The sequence below is a fragment of the Lemur catta genome, chromosome 4 (assembly GCF_020740605.2).
Source record: "Lemur catta isolate mLemCat1 chromosome 4, mLemCat1.pri, whole genome shotgun sequence".
Taxonomy (NCBI): domain Eukaryota; kingdom Metazoa; phylum Chordata; class Mammalia; order Primates; family Lemuridae; genus Lemur; species Lemur catta.
Window position 1 is genome coordinate 19896337 of NC_059131.1, and position 24482 is coordinate 19920818.

Sequence of the window (24482 nt, forward strand, 5' to 3'; positions counted from 1 at the left end):
GAATTAGTCCCTTGAAAGTGGGAAAGAGAGACAGATGTATCCCCCCAGCATGGCCTGGATTCCTTACCCGGTAGGCGTCTTCCCAAAGCCCACTGGAACAGTACATGTTCACTGTTGCCTTCCATTCCTGGGCCTCCAGGTAGTGATACTCAGCTTCTTGGAGTCGGCCTTCAGCCTCCAGCTCCTGCAGGAAGGTGGGTTGGGATGGAGAGACTGGGAGAAGGAGCCTGGTTGGGTAAGATATGGGCAGGGCCAGGAAAAGGGCTCACCTTGCCCAGATGTAGATGTGTGTCACTGAGTAGATCTGGGTGGTGCTTCCCTACCAGGCGGATCATATCATCATACAACTTGTGCTTTTTGAACATGGTGATGGCAAGGTCAGGCTCTTCTACTGTCACATATAGCCTGGGGATGAGACATATACCTGGGGCCTTCTAGACCCAGATCCCTGCTGTCACTGCCTTCTAGGCAGAGGAGATACATCCTCAGACCCCACCCCTCCTTCCAGCCCTGAAGCCACATCTCCCTCCACACCTCCACTGAGGCCACAGCTCACCTTTCAGCCTCGCGGTACTTGCCCTGCTTCTCCATTTCCTGGGCCTGGGTAATGTACAGTACTGACACATCTTCTGGTCGCATGCATTTCATTGCCAGCTATGCAAACACACAGGGTCAGGGTAGCCTCAGGAGACAATTCCCGAGGGAGGCAGGGCTTCAAGGGAACCTGTTCGCTCAGAAACTCTGAACTCTCCCAACAATCACAGGATTTTAGTGCTGCCACTCTACTATTCTGTTTTGGGAATTCCAATTCCATAAGGAGTAAGGCAGGAGGGTCTGTGATGCCTTGTGCTGGGGGCATGTGTTCCTATTACCATACTCCCACTGTACCCACTGGGCTCTGGAGTGCAGGAGTGAGAACAAAGTTATAAATGTGACCAGAGGCTTCAGAAGCAGCAGTTCTGATTCCCCAGCTCCCAAGCCCATCTGCTCCTTCATATTTATAGGTTTGGGAACAAGGGCCTCTCTTCATCCCTTCCTTTTCCTGAGGCTAAGGATCAAAGTTGCCTAGCCTATATTTTGATACTCCTGTCAGCTTTCAGGGAACCGAGTGACAGGGGGAGATCAGAGACCAAGGAACAAGGCAATACCAACACTAAGGCAGTGTTCTCTACCTTGTGGGCTTGCTCCCAGCGGCCAGCCTGGGTGTACATGTCTATAGCGTCTTTTGTCCGGTCTCCCTTTGTATAAAGCTCCTCAGCAATCTGCAGTGGATGAGAGGTAGATGCAAAAGGTCAGAACAATAAACCTAAAGCAGCTTGTAGGAGGAAAGAACAAACCTCAGATGGTGGAGAGCTTGGGATATTACCTTATAATAATAGAGAAGAAAAGATGAATATGGGTGTCTCGTAGTTTCTACTGCTTAAAAAGAAAGACCAGCTGCAAACAGTATGAGGACAATACAATGGAATTCAAAAGGGCCTCCCATTTCTGCAATGCAAGACAATTCTATACTGTAACTATGTTGGAGTCACTCATGAAGAATCCCTCATGCCGGCTCAGGAAGAGAGCTAGAGACTCACTTTATATGCCAGGGGGTTGGTGGGGAAGGGTGTTGTGTGAGTGGAATGGTGGAATGAAATTGGGACAGTAAATTACTTTCCCATTCAGGGTGGTGATGCTGGTTGAGCCCCAGAAAGAAGGATGTGGTGAGCCGGCCTCCATTTCCTGTTTTGGGTTCTCCTTGTTATCCTGTACTGCATTGCCTCATGCCGCAGAAAGGGATTCTTCCTCACCTCGTATTCCTGCAGGGACGCATAGTGTTGGGCCACACGAGGATAGTATTTGGACGCAGTGTTCCGGTCCTGTAGATCTAATATATAAATTGCCTTCTTCCACTGGCGGGCACCCAGGGCAGCCTCAATCGCTTTAATGGAGCACCTGGCAAAGTTGGGAAAAAGATATATATATATCTTCTTTCTATATATATAGAAAGAGAAAGATGGATAGATGGATGGAGGCAAAGAGACTCCTTGAGCACACCCCAAGGAGATCTCTTCTTTTGGGCCTTGGTGTCCTTACTTGCCCCACTACCTCTCACTTCACACCCAAATCGCCTCCATACCCCCATGCCACCATACCTGGCTTCAATGTAGTGATTAATGGCTGCATCAAGCTGCTTCTGCTGCACCAGGTAGTCCCCCCATGCCTCCTCTAGTCTCACCACCTCCACCGGGAAGGCCAGTCGAGCCAGCTCTATAGCTGCCAGGGAGAGAGAAGGTGCTCAGCTCAGACTTCCGGCGATGGGACTCAGGAAAAGGGAAGTGATGCATGGGCAATGGGTGAGAAGGGGAGGAATGGAGGAGAAATGAAGCCAGATGCACCAAAAGAGGTATTGGGGGACTAGATGGGCAAGAGTCCACAATAGTAAAGGATGGCCTGTAGGCGGCCAGTACCTTTCATGAATGCGTTGCCTTTGCAGTAGCACTCAAGGGCCCGCTGTGGATTGCGAATCTTCTCAAAGAGATCACCTGCCTATTAACAAATACCATATTACTACGATACCCCTACAACACAAAGAATTAACTATCAGCGCCAAAAAGAAGGGAATGCCAGCAGTCAGGGAGGGTTATGTACTCTGCAACTCTTCTGGGTGGGAAAGGGGTCCTGAGCCCTGGAGGTAAGGACTAGGAAAAGGAAGTCAGCCGTACCCTTTCGTAGAGTTCCCCCTTGATAAGGGCTGCGGTGATGTGTTCTACCAGCTCTGTGTTGGCTAGCAGTTCCTCTCGGGTCAGCACCAGTCGAGCAGCTTTGGCAGGGAGCCCAGCTTTGAGGTAGAGGCTGATAGCTGCCAGCCCATCCCCTTGGCTCTCCTGTAGTTCACCTGCTCGCTCCTCTTGCTGTGTGTCCATCAGCCACTGGTAGTAACCCCGGCGTAGCTTCTCCAGGGCTGGGTGCCCCTGTACACATACAGAGTAGTACTAGGAGTCACATCCCTCATTCTTGCTCTTCTGCTTCCCATGCTTCTCCAATCTCTCTGTGACAAGGGAAACCCTCCCAGGTCACCAATATCCTGACTCCTCACCATAGCAGGTCCTAGCCCCAGGCCTGTTCTGGTTCATATGGCCTCTTTGACAAAACGAAGTTTTTGAAATTGGTGGAACCAAATCCTGAACAACTGTGGAGAAGAAAAAATGCGTACCTTTGCCTCAGCCACAGCAATACACTCGTCCCAACGGTGTAGCTCCTGGTACATGTCCATGGCCTCCTCAACAGCATTCTAGGGGAACAGCGCAGAGGAAAGAGGGACAGCAGGAAGATGTGAGGATCAGAAAACAGCAAGCCCTCCTCAGCCTGGCTAAGAGGAAGATGCCAGCCCACGAGGACCAAAAGCCTCACCCTTTACTTACTGCACCAGCAGAGGGGTGTTTATTGGGAAACTAAAAGAAGCTTAAGTTTCAGGACTCCTTATTTGCATAGGCCTCTTCCAAGGCAATTGTTCTTAAAGAGGGCTCCTCAAGTTGTATAAGTTTCATGCCCCACAAAACCTGGATCTCCCCTGTGCACAAGAACTGCAAAGATAGGCTCTGGACTAGAGGGGAGATAGTAGACTGTTTATGAAAGAAAAAAGTAATTGAAGGCCAAAGGAGGAAGTTTGTCTAAATTAAGGACTAACACCTGAGGAGGAACTTAAGAGAAAGAGTGAAATGAACTATCTAAACCTCTCTGAAAGTCCTTCCCAAACCTCTGGAAGCCTGGCTGACCAGCACACTTTCCTCCCTTGAATTTGTCTCCCCATTTTTCCCTCAGGTTCCCTCTTCCATCTTATTACCTGTTCCAAAAAGATCATTTCAGCCAGTTTGTAGTTTTTCTCCAGCATGGCTAGACGTGCTCGGACCTGATAAAAGTCTGTTCCTTCTCCACCCTGTGGGGACAAAGGAGGTTCTGGTCATTCTGTCAGTGCTGCAGGAGCCATTCTGTCTGCGTAGGCTGAGACGGGGCGGCCAGAAGGATGTAGAAGCAAAAAGACTTAAGCGAAAAAACTTCATGGAGTTTAGAAGCTTGAGGTTTAGCAAGCAATTCTAAAATGGTGTGACTTGCGAGTAGAGGGGGGGTAGGCAGGGTACAGGAAACTAGGGATGACTGGAAAGCTAGGAATCATGAATACTAAAAGAAATCTCAGCTTGGGAGATTGAATGAATCAGGAGCATAATACTTGCATATTCCCGGGACACTTGATCTGCAATCTCATTTGTCTCATGCAGGAATCGAGCTTTTGCTACATGGCCCAATGCAGAAAAGCACCTACAGTATGTAAGCAATAACATTAATAGTAATATTATTAGAGGATCATCACTAATTCATTGGTTCAGCAAATATATATCGAGCATCTATTATGTGCCAGGCGCTGTTCTTGTCACTAGAGACACATAGCAGAATAAGGAAGAGGAGGGCTTTGCTCTTAAGAAACTTCCATTCTAGTGGAAAAAAAAAATTAGTAAACAAATAAACAAAGATAATTTGAGATATTGAAAAATAACATAGTGTGATATTATAGATAGTGACTGTGAGGACTATTTAAGATGGTAGTTGGAAAAGGCCTCTCTGAGGAGCTGACATTTGAGCTGAGATCTGGTACATGGGCCGGGGGCAGAGGAGGAGAGGAGGGGGGAGGGGGAGAGAGAGAGAGAGTCAGTCTTGAGCTGAGATGCGAATACCAGAAAGAGCAGTCATGGCAAGACGGGGAAAAGTCATTCCAGGCAGAGGGAATAGCTAATGTACAGGCCCTACAGCAGGAATGGGCTTGCTGTTCTCAAAGAGCCAAAGGATGCCAGTGTAGCAGGAAACTAATGGGCAAGTAGGGACTGGCATGAGAAGGAAGCAGAGGTCAAATAACTGCAGGGTCTCAGGCCATGGCAAGGGGTTTGGGTTTTATACTAAATATAACATTAAGCTGTTGAAAGGTGCTGATCATGAAAATGACACAATCTAATTTATGTTTTAAATAAATTACCTTAGCAGCTGTGTGATGAATAGATGATGGGGTACAAGAACAGTATCAGGGAGACTAATTAACAAGCTCTGCAATACTGCAGGCGGGAGATGGCAGTCTGCATTAGGGTGGAGACAGCACAGTCAAACCAAATATCAGATTCAAGATAAGTTTTGAAGACAGTCCTTAGGACTTGCTGATAGTCTACATGTGGGACGCATGGGAAAAAGCATGATTCCTAGCCAAAATAGCAGCAAGTGACACAATATGGTATGCTCTGTGCAGATTCTCTCATTCGTTCTTCACTACCACTACCATTACCATTCTTCTTTACCATCCCATGGGTAAATACTATTATTATCCCCATTGTACATAGAGAAAACTGAGAAACCAAGGCTTGGAAAGGTTAAGTAACCTCGCTAAGGTTACACAGGGTGGTAACTGGAACCAAAATTTGAACTCAAGGAGTGTGGAGTCCCAAGTTTGTCCTATTATTAATAACTACACTCCTATACCAAACCTGGAATTTATGAATCAATACAGGGGTTGAAAGGTATGAATGTTAAAAAATTTGAAATGCTACCTAGTTATAACAAGGGGAAGCAAAAATAATAAAAGATATACTCTTATGATCTAGGATGGGAAGGTGTTTGGAATAACAACCATGGAAGGGCTCTACGCTATTTTTGGCAGTGGGAAGGGATGGAGTGCCTTAAACCTGGGGAGGAGCAGCCCACAGGGAAGATACTCATGTGGTTGTACCTCCTAGCTGCCTGGCACCTCAGTGCTACACGATTACCTCACCTCTCAGCAATGTGTAGCTGCCTTGCCTCCAGCGCCAGTTTACTCAAGGTTTTCCACATTGCTTCTGTTTCTGGGGTCATTTCCAGAGTCTCCAAGAAAGCTGTTGCCCTGAAGAGGGAAGGAAGAAAAGCATAAGGAATGAGGGCAGGGAGAGGGAGACAGAGAAGAATACTGGTACTGAGGCAGGGGGAAAGGAGGTTGCCAGGCAATTATTAGCCCTTTTTTCCTAATCTCCTTCCTGGATCACTAGGTCCTTATCAGATATGGCCCAGGTCCTCCTCTTCCACCACCTCACTGGTTATCAGCCAGCCTCTTACCGGGAGTAGTTGCCGTCATCAATGGCTGTTCCAAACTCAATAAGGCCTTCATCCAGCGTGTAGGCAACAGTAGTCACACCTTCTGTCACCATCACCTCTGTCTTTCCTCCACCCCGCTCCAGACCTGCAACATCACCCTGTAAAAGTTCATTCCCCAACCCCACCCGAATTCCAGGTTAGTGTTTCCACTGAATCAATTGCAGAACAGACCCACCCTCATCCAATCCTAGTGCTCAACATGGAGGGAATCACAGTAGCCCTTGCTTTCCTAACATTTTAGCTTCTGTCAAGCAGATAAAAACACTTTATTTATAGCAATATGCTTGAATCAAATTGTACTCATAGCTATGACAGCGCCAATGCCTAGAGGTCAACTGAGAAAGTGTGGCATCCACTCTTGCTTCCAGCAGCACTACAGATTAGGCATTCTTAAGGCCCCCCAGTTAAAATACAACTTGAACCTGGTTTTATTAATTTTTCTGTATTGTTTTTCTATTTTCTATTTCATTTATTTCTGCTCTAATCTTCATTATTTACTTCCTTCTGCTTGCTTTGAGTTTAGTTTGTTCTTCCTTTTCTGGTTTCCTAAGATAGTTAGGTTATTGATTTGAGATCTTTCCACCCCTTCTGTTTTTTTTTTTTTTTTTGGAGACAGGGTCTTGCTCTGTTGCCCAGGCTGGATGCAATCATAGCTCACTGCAACCTGAAATGCTGAGGCTCAGGCAATCCTTCTGCATAGAAGACAGAACAAGAAATCTAACATATACCTAATTAGAATTCTGATGAAGAGACTATAGAATGGAAGAGAAGAAGCAATGTTTGAAGTGATAATGGCTGAGAAATTTCCAAGGCTGATGAAGATATGTGCACTCACAAATACAGGAAGCACAATATATACCAAGCAGGATAAATTTTTCAAAAATTATATCTAGACATACGGTAGTGAAACTTCAAAACACCTAAGAAAAAGAGATTATAAAAGCAACAAAAGAGATCCCCTATACAGAAAGGGCTGTTGATAAATTCCTTAGAACAGCAATGGAAGTCAATCAATGGGACAACATTTAGAAAAGATTAAGAAAAATTAACTGTCAATCTAGAATTGGATACTGAGTCCAAGAATCTTTTCAGAATGAAGACTAAATAAAACATTTTCAGATAATCAAAAACTGAGAGTTTATCATCTTTCACTAAAGAGACTTTCACTAAAGAAACTTCTAAACAATATTCTTCAGGAAGAAGAAAATTCCAGAGGGAAGTCTGGCACTGCAAGAAAACATGAATAAAGATACTGGCACCATGATAGTGTATCTAAATGAATTCTGTCTGTATAAAATAATCATGCCTAACTTTGGGGACCAAAAAAAGATTAGAACTAAAATACTGGACAATGGCAAAGAAGAGGTAATCAAACTTAAAGCTTTTTAAGGCCCTTGTAATAACTGCAGGGGAGAGGAGGATTAGATGCTGATTAACTTTAGACTTTATTAAGTTAAGTACATGTTAAACTTTCAAGGTTAACCCTCTACAGAAATAGGATATATAATCTCTAAAGCAGAAAAGTGAAAAAAATGGTGTTTAAGAAAAGGATAAGACAAATTTTAGACCTCAGTCAGTCTAAAATGAGGCAATAAAGGAGAAAAAAAAAAAAGAGGTACGGAAAAAGGACAACAAGAAAACATCAAGTATTCTTTCTATCCACACCCACACCAGTCATCCTACCCTAGCACAGGGTCTGCCTCTCCTCTGCTTTCATAAGCTTCTTCCAGATTCTGGAAGATCACTGGGCGTGTGTGACGTTGTAGCAGGATCAGAGGGAGGGTCTGATTTGCAATTTGAGAGAAAATGAACTCTGTATGGCTTATAACAGAGAATTGACACTCAAGGACATGGTATTAATCCCTCCTCTCAGGGATCTTCCAGCCTCGAGGGAACTCCACATTATGACTTGGTGAATTCCCAGGGCCACTATAATAGACTCATATTCCAATGGTCTAATATAATGTCAGGAATATGAACAAGGATGGTTCCAGGGGTTGGTCCATAAGTCTAAGCTTCACTTGCCAATTTCATCACAGAGATTATGAATGGTGAGCAGAGAAAACCAGATAACCTTTAGAGTCTCCTCATGGGTCTAACCAATCAGCTTGACACCACGTCTGAAGGCCCCTGCTATTAACATACCCTAATAGAGGAGATGGTGACCCTCTCAGGTGCCTCAATGTTGTACCACACACACAGGTTGCTTCGGTTCTGAGCTACTAGCACATCACTTCCTGGAACCCACTGCACGTAGGAGCAGAAGTTGAGGATCATTGTCTTAGAGCAGCTTTCAATATCATACAGATGCAACTGAAGAAGGAAGAGGCAGGTAACACAATTAATAGGGCACATGGGGTTGTCTCCTGATTTGACCATTTCCTAATGGTGAAATGTGGTGAGCTAAACCACCAGTTAGGTACAAGGTGAATTTCAAAGCTCACTGACCTGTAACCTTTGAAGTTTATGCTCAGTTGGGATGTCCTGACTCTGGTCAAATAAGATATGACCAAAAGAGCAAAGATCTACATCCTAGGTATTTAAGTCAGGTGAAGGTCAGACTTTCATACTTGGAATAACTCTGGCTGGTTACCAGCTTGGATTACAAAAGTAAGACCAGTAGACAAATTAAATGATCTAGAAACTTATGATGTGGCTTTCACCAAAATGAAAAAATCACCAGGTTGTTTCTTTAACCTTGAGGTTGAACTCTTGGGTGCTACCATATTGGGATGAGAATCAATGAGGGACTAGTAGGACACTGTCCTCCCGTCAGCTTGGATGCGGTCAGATCAGTGTGGCTAAAGAGAACTGGAGCAGCAGGATGGGGTAAAGATCATCTGGGCATGCAGGGCTAAGAACATTTCACTAGGGCACGGAATTGTGACTAGCAAGAGAGAAACCAACTCCCCAAGTCCTCTCTTGACTTTGTTGTCATCATAATACAATCTCCTCAAGGGTAATATATGATGGGTTGGGTTACTGGCTACAGAAAATGTTGATTGTCTTGTGCCTTTTGCTATGCTAATGGCATGGCAAAGAAATTATATCTCATGCTCCCTCACACCCCACCCCCAATCCCTGGTAGCAGCTTGTCTCACACCCTCCATGGGCCAGCCAATGCCTAAGGCCCTAGTAACCCTTCTCACTCGAAGTTTCCGGTCCCTGAAGAGGAGCTTGTGTCCTGTCTCATTTAGTTCCAGCCAATCCACACGGCTCTCATGGCTGATGGTGCCAATGTTGTAGCCACCAATCAGATCCACTATAGAACAAAGAAGACAGGGTTAAGAAGAGCGATTCCACATACTCATTTATATAGTCTGGAAAATCTGGTCTTACCATCATTTGTTGGGCTTTAAGAATACTGCATTAATCTAGGGTATGTCACTGGGAAATGCGACATATAAAATTATGGCTAATACATATAATTTTGCTAGGATGCCTAAGAAACTTGGTCTCTTTTAGAATTGTAGAGGTTTTTGCACTTTCAATGTGGGCTTAAAAAAAAAAAAAAAAGAATTGTAGAGGTTTTGTTTAACTCTGTAGTTAACTCAAAAGGTCCAGACCCAACTCAAATGCAGTTGCCTCAGAGCAGATCAGAACTACTTACAAAATCCTCTAGAGGGCAGCACTGAGCACATTAAGGATGCGCCTGGTACCACACACCAGTGAGGGAAACTAATGAATGAAATGACCTTGATGATCACATTCGCTCTGAGGAGTTACCTGCACATTTGAGTGTAATGGTGTAAGAGCACTGAAGGGTGAACAGTGGGGAAGGCACACGGACAAAACAGAGGAAACCTCTGACTAAAGTCAGGCTGGTCAGTGCAGAGGATGAATATTTTAGTTTGGTCTCAATCTTACAGACAATATAAGAAACTATCACTTTTAGAGCAGACCCCTCAGCGTTGGCTGAGATGCTTTTGGGGAGTTTCTTGATCAAAGCCCATTTATAACTCTTACTGATAATACAATATTAATAAGCAATGTGCCTGCCTTTTTATATATGCTTAAGCTAAAGATCAAATGCCAGCTAACATCCATAATTGGAAAGACTAATTTTGAAATGAATTTTCCTTTAACTGAAAAGTAAAATGATAAAGCCATATTCTAATGCCACAATTATAAGTAGAATCATAGAATTCTAGAGGTGCAAGGACCCTACTCTACTCCTGTGAACCCTGAAAATATATAAAATTATGTTTGTGCAGTATATATTTTTCTGGGAGTGAGTCTATGATTTTCATTAGATACTCAAAGGGGTTGATGACCCAGAAAGATTAAAAGAAGAACTGTCATTTTACATACACTGAAACTGAGACATACAGAGTGAATTGGCTTGTCCAAAGTCTCACAGCTCATTATTGCCACTTGAATCTTAGGCCTTTTGGTCTACATTATTATAGACACCTACATTTCTGAGCTCAGTAACCTGATATGTAATATTTATGAAATGCAAAAACTGGCCGGGTGTGGTGGCTCACTCCTGTAATCCTAGCACTCTAGGAGGCCAAGGCAGGTGGATCGTTTGAGCTCCGGAGTTTGAGACCAGCCTGAGCAAGAGCGAGACCCCATCTCTACTAAAAATAGGAGAAATTATATGGACAACTAAAAATATACATATAAAAAATTAGCTGGGCATGGTGGTGCAATGCCTATAGTCCCAGCTTCTCAGGAGGCTGAGGCAGTAGGATCACTTGAGCCCAGGAGTTTGAGGTTGTTGTGAGCTAGGCTGACGCCACAGCAGTCTAGCCTGGGCAACAGAGTGAGACTATGTTTCCAAAAAAAAAAAAAAGGAAATGCAAAACCTATCTTATGAATAGACCCCTATGTATATGGAAACTTGATTTATGACAGAGGTGGCATTATAAATTAGTGAAGAATGGGTGAAGAATGGACTTTCAATAAATGGTTAAATTTATGGAAAAAAATAAAATTAGATTACTACCCACATTATACCATAAAAATAAATTCCATGTGAAAATCAAAATTTAAAAATGTTAAAATATAGGAGGGAATAGAGAAAGATTTCTTGAATAAATAAGACCTCAAGAATCACAAACTATTTTTTTGATGATAAAATGAACTATATTAAAATTAAAATGTCTGAGCACTAAAAGATGCCCAAGAGGAGAGAAAAAACAAACCACAGGTTGAGCCAAAAGATCTGTAATCTAACTAACTATTAAAGGCTATATAAGCACATGTAAAAGAACTCTTTCAAATCAATAAGGAAGAGACAACCTGATTTTAAAAATGGGTAGGGGACAGGAATTGGCAATTCACAGAAGAAGAAATACAAATGGTCAATAAATAACTGAAATTAACACAATGAGATATTTCACATACATCAGTTTGAACCAAATTATGAAGTCAGGAAATTTCAAGTGTTAGAGAAGACATTGAACAATGGGAACTCTAACTGCTGGTAGGAACGTAAATTGGTACAACCTCTTTGGAGAGCAATTTGGAAATTTTTAGCTAAGTTGAAGATACACCTCCTCTATGATTCAGCAATTCCATTCTAGGTGTAGAACTTAGAGAACTAAATTACTATAATAGTGAAAAATCAGCAACTTAAATGTCCATCAATAAGAGATGAAAGATTCAAGGTAAATATAACAAAATATTAGGATTTGACAGAACAGGATATGGGTAAGCAAGTAATAATGTCATTATTATTAATAGCTAACATTTATTAAGTGTTTATTATGCACCAGGCATAAGTGTATTTCATGTGAGGTAGTATTTGTATTCCCATTTTGTTTATGAGAAAATTGAAATACAGAAAGGTTAAATAACTTACCTAAGATCACACAGGAAATAGAAAAGTGGGATGGTTTGACTCCAGAGCCCCATTCTTTTTTTTTTTTTGAGACAGGGTCTCACTCTGTTGCCTGGGCTAGAGTGTAGTGGCACAATCATAGCTCCTTGCAACCCAAACTCCTGGGCTCAAAAGATCCTCCTGCCTTAGCGTCCCGAGTAGCTGGGACTATAGGTTCATGCCACCTCACTTCGCTGATTTTTTAAAAATTTTTTGTAGAGATGGGGTCTTGCTATATTTCCCAGGCTAGTCTTGAACTCCTGGCCTCAAGTGATCCCCCTGCCTTGGCCTCTCAAAGTGCTGGGATTACAGGCATGAGCCACCAAGCCTGGCCCAGAGCCCCATTCTTAATAGCTATACCACATAGGTATGTTATTCTCTACATTCTTTAGAGACTACTATGCTACTCTCTGTATTTTTTTATGCTGAAACATTTCCTGATTAAAAAATATTAATATATAAAACAAGATTTATAATGTGAACATTTTTGAAATGCAAATAAAGTTTCTATCTTACCAGTTACTAATAATAAACTGTACAAAGAATAAGGCCTCTTTCAATTCTAACAGTCTATGATTCTATGTAGTCTAAACAGGAAAATTCATAAATTTGCTAATGGTTCTTCTCTACTATTCACAACTTGCCAGCCCTAAGATATATGTCTAGAGAACATGAATAATTCTATGGACAGGCCTATATAATATGTACCTATGTATTTATATCTAGACATCTAGGTATAGACACACACACACTTATACTTAAACATCTCAGATATCCATTTTAAGAGTGGGGTTACATGTTTATCTGGTACGTGTCAGATTCCTGGATTTCTCACTGAACATAATCCTGTGATATGGAAGTACAATATAAACATCTTTTTTTTTTTTTTAAGAGACAGGTTCTCTTTCTGTCACCCAGCCTGGAGTACATGGAGTATAGTGGCACAATCATAGCTCACTGCAGCCTTGAACTCCTGGGTTCAAGCCATCCTTCTGCCTCAGCCTCCTGAACAGCTGGGACTACAGGTACATGCCACCATACTCAGCTATTTTTTGTAGAGACGGGGTCTTGCTATGTTGCCCAGGCTGGTCTTAAACCCCTGGCCTCAAGCAATCCTCCTGCTCCACCCTCCCAAAGTGCTGGGATTATAGGCAAGAGCCACCATGCCTGGCAACATCTATTTGCTATTAAAATTATGAGCATCTTACTCACCTATAGCAATAGTCTTAATATCAACAAGATAAGCCAATTTCTTATTATCTTCCATTCCTCGCTGACGCCTCTCATTAATACGGATGCTGAAACATAAAGGGTGAGATAAGGAAAAATGGGCTTAGGTAGTTGGGTTGTTTATCAAGGGCTCTTAAGTACCATATGGGATGAAGTTTTTAGATTAACCTGAGGACACAGAATTTAGAATTCAAAAAGGAATTCTTTTGCATTTCAAGGATTTAGAGAATCTTTTGAGGTTACCTGATAAGGTGAGGGTTCATGAATTCAGTACGTACAGAACCCAAGGTATCATTACTCCCATATTCCACTAGGGTTAGCTCTCCAGCATTGAAGATCATGCATACCTGGGAAAGAATGGGGCTGTTATATGCTGGGAAGGTTGCATGAAGAAAGAGAAAAACAGCAGAGGGAGGTGTACTGTCAGTTCTAGGTGACTCCCACGTTTCTCCTTATTCTATTCCCCTGCCTATTTCATCCTCTCCCTTTTTTTATCTGCTGTCTTCCCATCTCTTCCCACTTGCCATCCTTCTGACACACAACGATGGTGATGGTGAAGCAAGCTCTACTCACATTTTCATTTTCAAAGAAATACTTCTCATTGCCGCCAGATCCTTGCCAGGCTACCTATAAAGAGGGGAGAAGACATAAGAAGCAACATGGATAATTATTTAAGGTAACACTGAAAGAATGACAGGATGGGAGGCAGATAATCATGTTCAGGGAGGCTTTGGTACTTTACAAAAGAGGTGCTATGTCAGAATCTGCCCTAGTCCCTAAGTGTCTGAGAGATGGCATAAAAATAGCCCAACTATGGTGATTTAGACTCCAGGATTCTAAACCTCCTGGGTCTCCTTCCCTGAAACCAGGCCCCTTGCATCAGAATGTTAGAACTTTCCATGGAGATTTTACCCCTAGGGACTACTGATCCCCAGAATCAGCAAGCCAAGACACCCTGTTGCCCCCCTCACACCATTTTTGGTTCCTACCTCACTAAGGCGATTAGTGTTCAGGTCTCCCAGCAGCAGTGTGTCTGATGTGTGGGCCACCAAGTAACGTTCCTTTCCCAGGATTTTTACCTCTTCCACCTCATAGCCATAGTGTGACTTCAGCACCACTCGGGTCCCCGATGATAGGTTCTTCACAATCACCTTGGTAAGGGGACAAGTCTGAGCCCCTTTGGTTTCCCCAGCCCAAAAGAGGGGTGAACATTCTGTGTCCTTTGGCGATCTTCACAGTGCTAAACAAACTAATATCTTGTTTCCTCACGTGGCCTAGGATATCGTTGATAATAATGATATACATACATACGGCTTTGCTATTTATGAAATGCTTTCATACATTATCTCTTTTGATGCTCATAATACATATAATTCTGGAAGTTCCACTGGGTAAAACCAATCACTCTGCATTCCCACAGCTCTTTGTACAAACCTGTATACCATTTATCACAGTGTTAGTTATTACTTACTTACTTAATTCATTCATTTATTTATCTCTTTAGCAATGAGGTCTCACTATGTTGCCCAGTCTGGTTTCCAACTTCTGGACTCAAGCAATTCTCCCACCTTGGCCTCCCCAAGTAGCTGGGACTACAAGAGCATGCTATGGCTAATATTATTATTATTTTCTTTGCTGCTGACTTGAAGCTCATTTTTTTTCTTTTTTTAATACTTACCTCTCAGGTTATTGAAGCTCATTTTTTGGTATGTTTGTGTCCTCTCCTATAATGATCTCCTTGACTAAGGGACAATGTCTTACATAATCATTTTTGTATTCTCAATCCCTAACAATGCTGACACATAGAAGAGAATAGATAAATGCTTCTGGAGAAAATAAAAGAATGCCATAGTACCAGCTCCTTGGGAGGCTGAGGCAGGAGGATCACTTGAGCCCAGGGGTTTGAGGTTGCAGCGAGCTATGATGATGCCACTGCATTCTAGCCTGGGCAACAGAGTGAGACCCTGTCTCAACACCCTGCCCCTCTAAAAAAAACCAAAAACCAAAAACCAAACAAACAAAAAGAATGAAGAAACCAATGAATAATAAATGGAAGCAAAAAAGGATAGAGGTAGAGAAAAGAGAAAAGTGGGCTCAAGAATTGGGAAATGAGCTTGCAACATCATACACAGTGGGCTCAGAGGCCCTAAAACAACAGAGTTCACTTTTGTAAACCTATTTACCAAATTCCTCAGTTGACAGTGTATAGGAAATAAAGTCTTAAACCAGGAAGGTCTAAGTGGCAATCTCTGTACCCGTTAAGCCTGGTACTTAAAAGTTTACTTGACTAGCCTAAAAAACAACAACAACAACAACAACAACAACAACAACAAACAAAAACAAACAAACAAAAATGCTTTTCTTACAATAAGCTGGAAGAATTGCAACAAGAAAGTTGCCAGGGAGTTGCCCTGACACACTCTGAACAGCTCTACCAGAGGCATGAAGGTTAGAATTGACACTGTGGCTATGGCCAGAAGGCAGGTAGGTGTTACAAGGATGAGTGGGCCACAGAAGATCTCAGTGCAGTCGGCTATCAGTTGCTTACCTGGCTAGGTCCCACATATGTCAGCTCAAACTTGTTCTTGTAAATGCTCCTTCGGAGGCAGCAGTCAAACTGTTCCACGCCACCACAGAGTGTGCCCTAGAAGGGAAAGTGATGGCATAAAAGGTAACACACATGGTACACTGGCATGAGGAAGATACCTAGAGACATCCTCAAAATGTAGGCTCTAGAATGTATAGAAGAGTTGGCAGTGAAAGGGCTGGCAGTTTTTGAAAGTACCAGAAAGAGACAGGTTGCAATCACAGGACTCAAAAGTACCACACATTGATGGGCTCATAAGGGAGAGAAATCAGCCCTGCCATACAACTTTGTTCCTTTCAGCATCCAATAAAGTATGAATTTTTCTTTCCTGTCTTTAACCCTAGATTTTTAAGTTGGGGTCAAAAGGAAATAGGAGATTCTCTAGGGTCTGGGGAGAGTGCTTTAGGATAAGGCAGGATTGTTTTCTAGTTTGGAGAAAGTCAGCAAACCAGAAAGAGATTACTAGTAACGCACCACACAGAGTCGTGAGCCATCTCGCTTCCAGGCCAAGGCAGTGATGGTATATAAGTTGGCAATTTCCTTGGGCTTTGCCTCTTCCCAGATGCTTTTTCGAGGGCTCCAGTTGAGCACCCGAAGTCTGAAATAAAGTATATGGCTTTTAGAAGAGATAGAGGCAGAGCAAAAGAGTGAAAATAGGCTGGTAACTGAAGAAAATTAGTTTTGCTGTATCAGAGGAGAAAGGAAATAAAAGAGAACAGACAAGCTAGGTAGTCTAGCAGGAGAGGACAAAAAGGTGCAAAGGAAGTAAGTTGGGAAAATCAAGGCAAAAGTAAAATGCATGAAGACTGATGGGATCTATTAGTTTTAGCTGGAAAAAAAAGTGATGGGAGCAGAGAAAACAAAAGATCAGGACAAGTGATAAAAATGAGCTGTTAGGAGTAGAGAAATATGGAAAAAGAAAAAAGAAATGGTAGGCATCAGAGAAGAAAGGAAGAAATATGAGGAGACACATAAGATTGAAAGGGATAGAAAGACAGACTGACAAAATTGTAGTTAAACATTCTCCAAAGAAGTGACAGGATCTGGACCCGGACCCTGGCTGTCTATCTGCTGTTCCATCATTCATTCATTCATTTGCTAAACATTTGAGCATATATTATGTACTAGATGCTAATCTAGGCACTGGCGATATAAAGATGAATAATAAGCCCACTTCTCAAGGACTCTTCAATTTAGCCAGATAGATACAAACAACAAACTGTAACATAATGTGACAAACTCTAAGCCAGTGGTCTAAAACGGGCAAGGGGAACACAAAGAAAGTGGAGAGGAATTCTGCTGTGGAAGCCCAGGGAGAGGCATGGAGACAAAACATGAGCACAGCACATTCTGGAACTGCCAGACCACCAATGGATGGTGGAAGCAGGAAGAAGAAAGTGCATGAATTACAATCTGAGAATCTCTTTCAACATACATTTGATTCTGGTCCAGTCTCCCACTCTGGTTCAGACTAATTTGGCTAAAGCAGAGGGTGTTCCTAGGGAAAGTAGGCAGAAGATGCAACTGGAAAGGGGACTCACCTGTCATAACTTCCCAGCACAACAGACTGGCCCCCAGGACTTGCTGCAGCTGTGGTGAACTCCCGCTCCTGAGGATGGCGACTATAATCGAAAGTTTGTAGCACCTGGCCTTCCTTTCCATAGGCTACAATCCTCCGATCACAGCCTGCAGCCACAATGCTGGTGGTTGCCCAAGCCAAGGCATACGGTGGGCACGGGTGGTTAACCAACTTCCCCTAAGATAGAAGTCGAGCGTTCAATCACCCGCTGAGGACTTTACCCCAGAAATTCCTCCATTCCCAGCACCTGAGACACTCACTCTGACCATCCTACTATGCACAAATCTTTCTCCCAACATTTTCCCATCCCAACACATATCCTAATCCTGAAGACGTTACAGATTATCTTTCTGCCTCATATTCACACACACACACCACACACACACATTGACCTTGCGCTCTAGAGAAACCTCAAAATACTTGTGTGTTGGAGACCTCTAACAGGCACCGAGTAAGGCTCCCCAAAGGGAGATGTCCTACACATTAACCAATACTGTCTAGGCCCACAGAGAGCATATGGCTCCTTTCTTTTTAGGAGGACTAAATTTAATTATTATACAAATGATTCTTAATGTAAATGATGCAAACAGTACAGAATTATATAGAGTAAAACATGAAAGTTTCCTTTTATCCCCCATCTTTTCCCTTTCCCCACACCAAAGTAAACTTTTTTCCTATGAATTTATATACATAAATATATTATTTTACATAAAGGGGAATGATTTTCACTTTTCATTCCCCTCGGAGTCTTTATTTCCCTTTGTCTCGAGGTCCCTTCCACCTGAGTCACCCCTTCCTATATATAGTGAGCTCCAGCGTCCCAAACACAAGTCCTCTCTGGGGCTGCTTCCATCTGTCTCTCTTCCTGGGGTCTCACTCCTCTGGCCTCCTCCCCTAGTGCCTCAATATAAAGTCCTAGATGTCCAGTCTCCTGCAGGAGGCCCACTGGAAGTTCCTTATCCCCATCCCACAGCCTCCCTCACTCATACCTGTGACTCTCCAGAGCCTTCATCATCAAAGAAATACCTAACGATGGTACCATCCGCATGACCAGAGAGAATTCCTTTCCCAGAGCAACTAAAAAAAGGGAAAAGGAGGAAAGGAGAGAAATACAGGAAGAGATAAGAGTATTCTACATCACCAAGAAAGTCCCCTGTCTCTGTCAAACACACCCCCACTGGTGGTTCTTGCTACCAGTCCTCTCCGTCTTTCATACTATGGTCTCCCAGTCCAGGCTTTCCCACAGCTTTTTCCTAATATTTCCAAGCTCTTGTGATACTACTCTTCCTTACTCACTTTGTTGTCAGTGACACTACGTAAGAATCTGTCCCATAGATGGTAGATGATTTATTAGTTTTGGTGTTTGCTAAACGAACCTGAAAATGGGAGAATGGATACAAGTCTGGTTAGGCTCTTTTAAATTTCACCAGGTACAAAGAAAAAAAGAAAAAAAAAACCCACAAAACTGGTCCCTATGCATTCTCCCCCAGTACACAACTTGACCCTAAAGGAGAAAATGAACCATATTCCTCTCTTCAGAACCATTATCCCCACCCTGCACCTCTCCTGTGTTTCCCTTCCCTCTTTTACCTTGCCTTCAGCCAGTCCAAAGACAATGATGTACTCTGCCGGCCACTGCAGGCAAGTAACAGCACTCTGTACGAAAGAAACGATGAAAACACTAACCCCGTCTGTGTGGGTTAGCACGTTTATAACAACCTGAACACCCCACCACCCCAATCTTCTATAGGGAAGGAGAGAAGGGGATACAACTGGGCTCTAAGGAGGAAAGATGACGATGAGCAGCCAGACAGCACCATCCCTGCAGTGGGAAAGGTCAGATTCGGATGTTAGAATATACAGCTCCTAGTTGCATTTATAAGCAGAAATACTGATACATATTTGCTCATCCTAAGCTCCCAGGGACTGGTCTGAACTTTACCGTCTGGATGAACTTGTTACAGATGACTTTCTTGTCACCCCTGCCAAATAAAATGAGGGAAAGTATATTAAAAACCACTTATATAAATAACTTGCCACAAATGATGCTGAGGGAAGGGAAGAAAGAGCAGACATCTTCCCTGGCCCACCAGTGTTTCCTCCCACCCTGCAGGAGCCCTGAAAGAAGGCATACAAGGAAGCCCGAGGAGCTTTGGAACAAAGCAAAGACACAACATCACTCTGGGCCTCTTATTGACCTTAGACTGATTCCTCCAGGGATAGGCTTGCAGAACATGGAGGATGGGCAAAGGTAGAGAAGTAACAGCAGTCTGCAGAAAATCTCTGCCTTCCATGCACAAGCTTGGCTCATCCTCCTCTCTATTTCCCCTCCGCAGTGAGGCATGTCCCTTGCCTTCCCACTTCCTTTATAGGCCATCCCATCTCCCAATCTCTATCCTCACCAATCTTCTCCAATCTTGTAGACATAGATGATGTTGTCAGTCTGTCCTATGGCAATTTTAGTGGAATCAGGGGAAAAAGCCATGTCCTTCACCATATAGCTCTTCCTGCCATACTAAGTTTAAAAAAAAACAAAGAGAAGAAAAACAAGTAATGAGTGCACATGAAAGAGAAAAGGGAAGAAAAGGTACATGTGTGCTGTAATGGGCTTGAGGGATTTATATTAAGAAAAGGTGGGGTACACCATTTCCTATGTTTATGGCTAGGAGGCAGGCTAAGTTTCCCAAGTTCATAAGGCCCCATATCAACAAGTTAAGGAACACAGGAATAATCTCGTCACCTTCATGTCAGCTGGTTTGGTGGAGAATTTATCTCTCCGTTCTCCATGTTCATCATACAGCAATACCACTCGGTCTACTGTGCAGACAGCAAATTTGGCATTGTTCTGGGACCAAGCCATGCAGGTCACCTTTGCAGCTCCATCCTGCAGGGGCAAAGGGGCAAAAATAAACCCAGGTGCTGGTCCAGAATGCCAAAAGCATTTCTAGGTCCATTACTTTTAGTGTGACTTTGGTCAACTTTCTTCCTGTCATGGTCTTATCCTCAAAACAAGGAGATGCCTGTGGCCATCAGATCCTGCACTGTGAGCTGTGAGAATAATGTGCTTTTAGAGACTCGTAATGCAAATGCACTAAGAGGCAATGTGCTAAATCCCTGCAATGGCCCCTTTGTGCCCTTACATCCCAGGTCTGCTACTGAAATAAATTCAATTGGTCTCATAAGTTTTGGTCTTTAGCCATTTATTCAATTAATATTTGTTGAGCACCTTACTGAGAAAGGCACTTGGCTAGGGGCTAAGAGAGAAACAAAGAGCAAAGCATAGATGCTACCTCCACATCCAATAAGATGGTGCAAAGTAGGAGAAGAAAAGTATGTAAAAAGTGCTGTGATAGTTTGGGGAAACCTGAGATAATTTTATGCTAAAGTGATCAAAATTAAGTTTTGAAGAACAGATGCAGTTGAGTGGGAAATTACAGAGATAGAAGGAATGGTATGAGAAAGGGGAAGTTTTGGTCAAGAAACAGTAATTTAGTTTAGCTGAAACTACCTTGAAAATAGAATAGAATGAAGGAGGTAAGGCAGGAATGACAGACTGGGGCCAGCTCAGGAAGGGTCTCTGATGTGAAGCTAAGGAGTCTGGGCTTATTTGGCAGGAAAGGAAGAGAAAGTGAGAGTTCTGGAATGGGGAGTAAAATAGAGTTGAGACTTAGGATAAACAATGCCACTTTTTTTCTTCTTAACTACCCACTTCACAGAAGTCTAAGTTACAAGTTATTATCTCCTGGTGAATTATTCTTACCACATCTGTCCCTTCCTAGCTCTGGTCCTCTAAGGTTTTGCTACTAAGGACTTCCTTCCTTTTTTTTTTTTTTGAGACAGAGTCTCACTTTGTTGCCCAGGCTAGAGTGAGTGCCGTGACATCAGCCTAGCTCACAGCAACCTCAAACTCCTGGGCTTTAAGCGATCCTACTGCCTCAGCCTCCTGAGTAGCTGGGATTACAAGCATGCGCCACCATGCCCGGCTAATTTTTTCTATATATATTTTAGTTGGCCAGATAATTTATTTCTATTTTTAGTAGAGACAGGGTCTCGCTCAGGCTGGTCTTGAACTCCTGACCTCGAGTGATCCACCCGCCTCGGCCTCCCAGAGGGCTAGGATTACAGGCGTGAGCCACCGCGCCCGGCCAGGACTTCCTTCCTTGAAATAAAAAAAATTTTAGCTTCTGCTCTAACTAATTACTAATTAATTACTTGGGCTCTAGAGCTCTGGCTTTAAACATTGTCACTTTTCACTCCTAACCCACCCACCTCCAAAGTCAGAAGTAAAAAGTCTCTTTTCCCCCAAATCCTCAAACCAGAGCCAGAAAATGGCCACACTACCACCACTATCATTTTCCAACTCTTCATTACATTAGGTTAGAAGGGCTGAGGGCTCCTCATCACCCTTTGCTGATCATTCTGCTTCATCGCTTTGCCCCATCCTGGGCATTCAGCCCTACCTGCATCATGACATCATCTTATTTTAAGATTGAAGGAGGATTTCAGTTCCAATTTTTCCATTAGGGCAAAGGAATTTTGAAATTACAGATTCAGGGGTTAGATTATTGAGCAATGAGCACAACGCTCTTTTGTTCTAATTTCCTTCTGTTCTCCAAATGCCACATCTTCTGTGAAGCCTTCCTGACTCCCATAATCAATTATTGCTCTTTCTCGACAATATGTACCACACTGGATTGTTGTGAGGATTACATGAAGTAGGGAATAGAATAGTAACAGCTAGCCTTTAACAAGTACTTACCATAGACTAGGCATTTTGGTAAGTGGTTGGCAAGCATTATCTCATTTCACCTCATAACAATGTAGATGTTATTGTTATGCTATCTATGCAATAGATGCTATTATTATCCCATTTTCAAATGGGGAAACTGAAGCACGAAAAGGTTAAGTTAAGCGATTTGCTCAAGTTTACACACACAGTTTGTAAGGGGCAGAACCAAGATTTAACTCCATGTGTATGTACTCAGTTATGGAACATATTATTCTTGTTAGTTTTGTATTATTCTGTCCTTTAAGTTTGAATGTCCTTCCCTCTTGTCTATCAATTTTCACACTGCTCTTCAGTTTACAATGTTCTTTTGTGTATATTACTACATTTAACTCTTCCACAAATTCCCTAAAATTGCCATTAGTACTCCCACTTTCCAAACGAAGAGGCTGGTGAAAGCTCAGAGAGATAGTGTGACAAGGACTGAAGTCAGAGATACCACCATTTGTTTAAAGTAGTGGTGGAGCTAGGACTTGAATTCTGGTCTCCGAACTCCAAATCCCACCCTTTCTTCACCATGTTTCAAAGCTCCTCCCCCAGAGCCCAGCCCTTCCTGAACCTGAGGAGATACATCTTCACCATCAGAACAAACGGTTCCGTCTTCAGGGCTTGCACCTAATGCGCTTATTTAATTCTGTTGTGTTCGTTGTTTACATGTGCGCCTTTCCCTCATGAAGGCTAGGGCAATAAGTCGGGTGGTTTTCATCCCCTAGAGCCCCAGCACGGGGCCTGGCACAAAACTGATGTTAGTAAAATGAAAGCTACAGTCGTTAGCGGTCCTCTCGCCTACTGAACACCATATCGACTGAGAAGAGTAGGGATCATCGCTATATCCGTTGCAGTCTTCTGCACACAGTAGGAACTCAACACTGTTAAGCTTCAGTTTTCCCACTTTTCTTGGTACGTAAGGCGGGAGGGGAAGGGAAAAGATAGGCAACTCCTCACCTGAGGGCTCAGCAGGGTCCTCAGGTGCTTCAACTGCATGACGCACACCTGTCTCTCAGATGCTATCGGACAACTCCCCTGGTTACCTGGACAACCCGCCACGCAGCCGCAACCGCAGCGACAGCTGCCGTAGCTTATGCGACCGGAGCGCAACAAGCGTCGCAAGGTCACCACGTAGCTTTGCGGCTAAGCCAACAGAACGTGCGCAAGCGCGGTGAGATGGGAGGCGGGACCTTGAGAGGGCTCGACGAACCCTCTCCTCGACCAATCCCGTCGCTGCATGCAAATCTAAGCCCAAGCCCCGCCTGCAAGCCTTCGTCCGACTCTGGGGTCCTGCGTAATCATAGTTGAAGTCTTTCTCGCTCTTTGATGTATGTAAGCGTTGCTGAGTGCGCTCTTGATATTCATAACCCTGGAGGAAAGCAGGGCAGTTGCTATGATAGGCCTTTTGGAGTTGACGGAATTGAACCCAAATAGCTTACATGACTTGCACGGAATCACAAGGCTAATAATGATAGCTAACAGCGGATGCTCAGTATGTGTCTGCCAGGTACTGTGCAAAATGTTATACGTTCATTATACCATATAATCTCAAAACCACATTTTGAAGGGGATAGCGTTACTATGTGTCTACTTTTACATAACAGGAGACTCAGCATTAAAGAGGTCACCTGCCCATGCTAACACAGCCAGTAAGGGATGGAACTGGGATTCAACCCAGAGTTGATAGACTTAAACACCGTTTATATTTCTTCTCACCTCCGAGCTTGCTCTTTCCTTGTCATGCTACCATACCCTGTGACACTTCCATTCCAAAAAATGATGTTCCCAGAGTCTGAGACATAAGTGTTTTGGAACCAGCGGCCAGGAAAAGGTAAGGTACCCTACTTTCAAATTGGGTAATGGTGGATTAGGGATTCCTGCTTAGACAGGAATGCTTTTACGGTTCAGGGTGGAAGGCAGACCAGAGCTTGGCTCACCGGATAGGTTAAGTTTTGTGAAATCTGGGATTGGAGCTTGGTTAAGTAGAAAAGATATTGACTTTTTGATCTTTGTTTGGATTGGGGTTCCTTTCAGGATTTTTGGTCTGATTTCTTGTCACATACCAGTGAGACTGAAATGCAGAAAAGGGGTTGTTTGTAAGCCTCTTTTGGAATGATCCAAAGTTGGGAAGCACTGTAACCCTCCAGAAATTTAGCATATGGTCTCTAGGCAGATTCTGGGTCCACAATGGTTGCAAATGTCAACAGATATTTGTCTCATGGCCACCAACCCCAACCTTGGAAATTAGGAAAGAACAGCCCCTATTTTCACAGGAAACAAGTAGGCCCCAGAGCCCAAATTATAATTCTTTTGACAGGGGAGTTCCAACTCCTCA

General features: G+C 43.2%; 1 protein-coding gene across 2 annotated transcripts in view; it reads right to left on the reverse strand.

Annotated features, from left to right (window-relative positions):
* Positions 1–23302, reverse strand: part of IFT172 (intraflagellar transport 172) — a 33586-nt gene extending 10284 nt beyond the window's left edge. The window contains exons 1-29 of one of the 2 annotated variants that reach the window (XM_045549286.1): positions 23105–23302; positions 20114–20257; positions 19776–19888; positions 19316–19355; positions 18964–19029; positions 18670–18749; positions 18363–18450; positions 17336–17550; positions 16269–16392; positions 15756–15851; positions 14197–14358; positions 13781–13834; positions 13451–13554; positions 13190–13275; positions 9300–9412; positions 8296–8463; positions 6112–6248; positions 5795–5902; positions 4218–4302; positions 3830–3922; positions 3200–3277; positions 2709–2957; positions 2454–2532; positions 2139–2259; positions 1794–1938; positions 1173–1262; positions 557–654; positions 270–405; positions 68–184 (exon numbers count right to left, since the gene is read on the reverse strand). In XM_045549286.1, coding sequence (XP_045405242.1) covers positions 68–184; positions 270–405; positions 557–654; positions 1173–1262; positions 1794–1938; positions 2139–2259; positions 2454–2532; positions 2709–2957; positions 3200–3277; positions 3830–3922; positions 4218–4302; positions 5795–5902; positions 6112–6248; positions 8296–8463; positions 9300–9412; positions 13190–13275; positions 13451–13554; positions 13781–13834; positions 14197–14358; positions 15756–15851; positions 16269–16392; positions 17336–17550; positions 18363–18450; positions 18670–18749; positions 18964–19029; positions 19316–19355; positions 19776–19888; positions 20114–20257; positions 23105–23143 — 3228 coding nt within the window. In that variant the 5' untranslated portion in view covers positions 23144–23302. Of the gene's footprint in view, positions 1–67; positions 185–269; positions 406–556; positions 655–1172; positions 1263–1793; positions 1939–2138; positions 2260–2453; positions 2533–2708; positions 2958–3199; positions 3278–3829; positions 3923–4217; positions 4303–5794; positions 5903–6111; positions 6249–8295; positions 8464–9299; positions 9413–13189; positions 13276–13450; positions 13555–13780; positions 13835–14196; positions 14359–15755; positions 15852–16268; positions 16393–17335; positions 17551–18362; positions 18451–18669; positions 18750–18963; positions 19030–19315; positions 19356–19775; positions 19889–20113; positions 20258–23104 lie in introns of those variants that run through there. The other variant, XM_045549287.1, reaches the window with a different exon arrangement.
* Positions 23303–24482: the final 1180 nt, after the last annotated feature.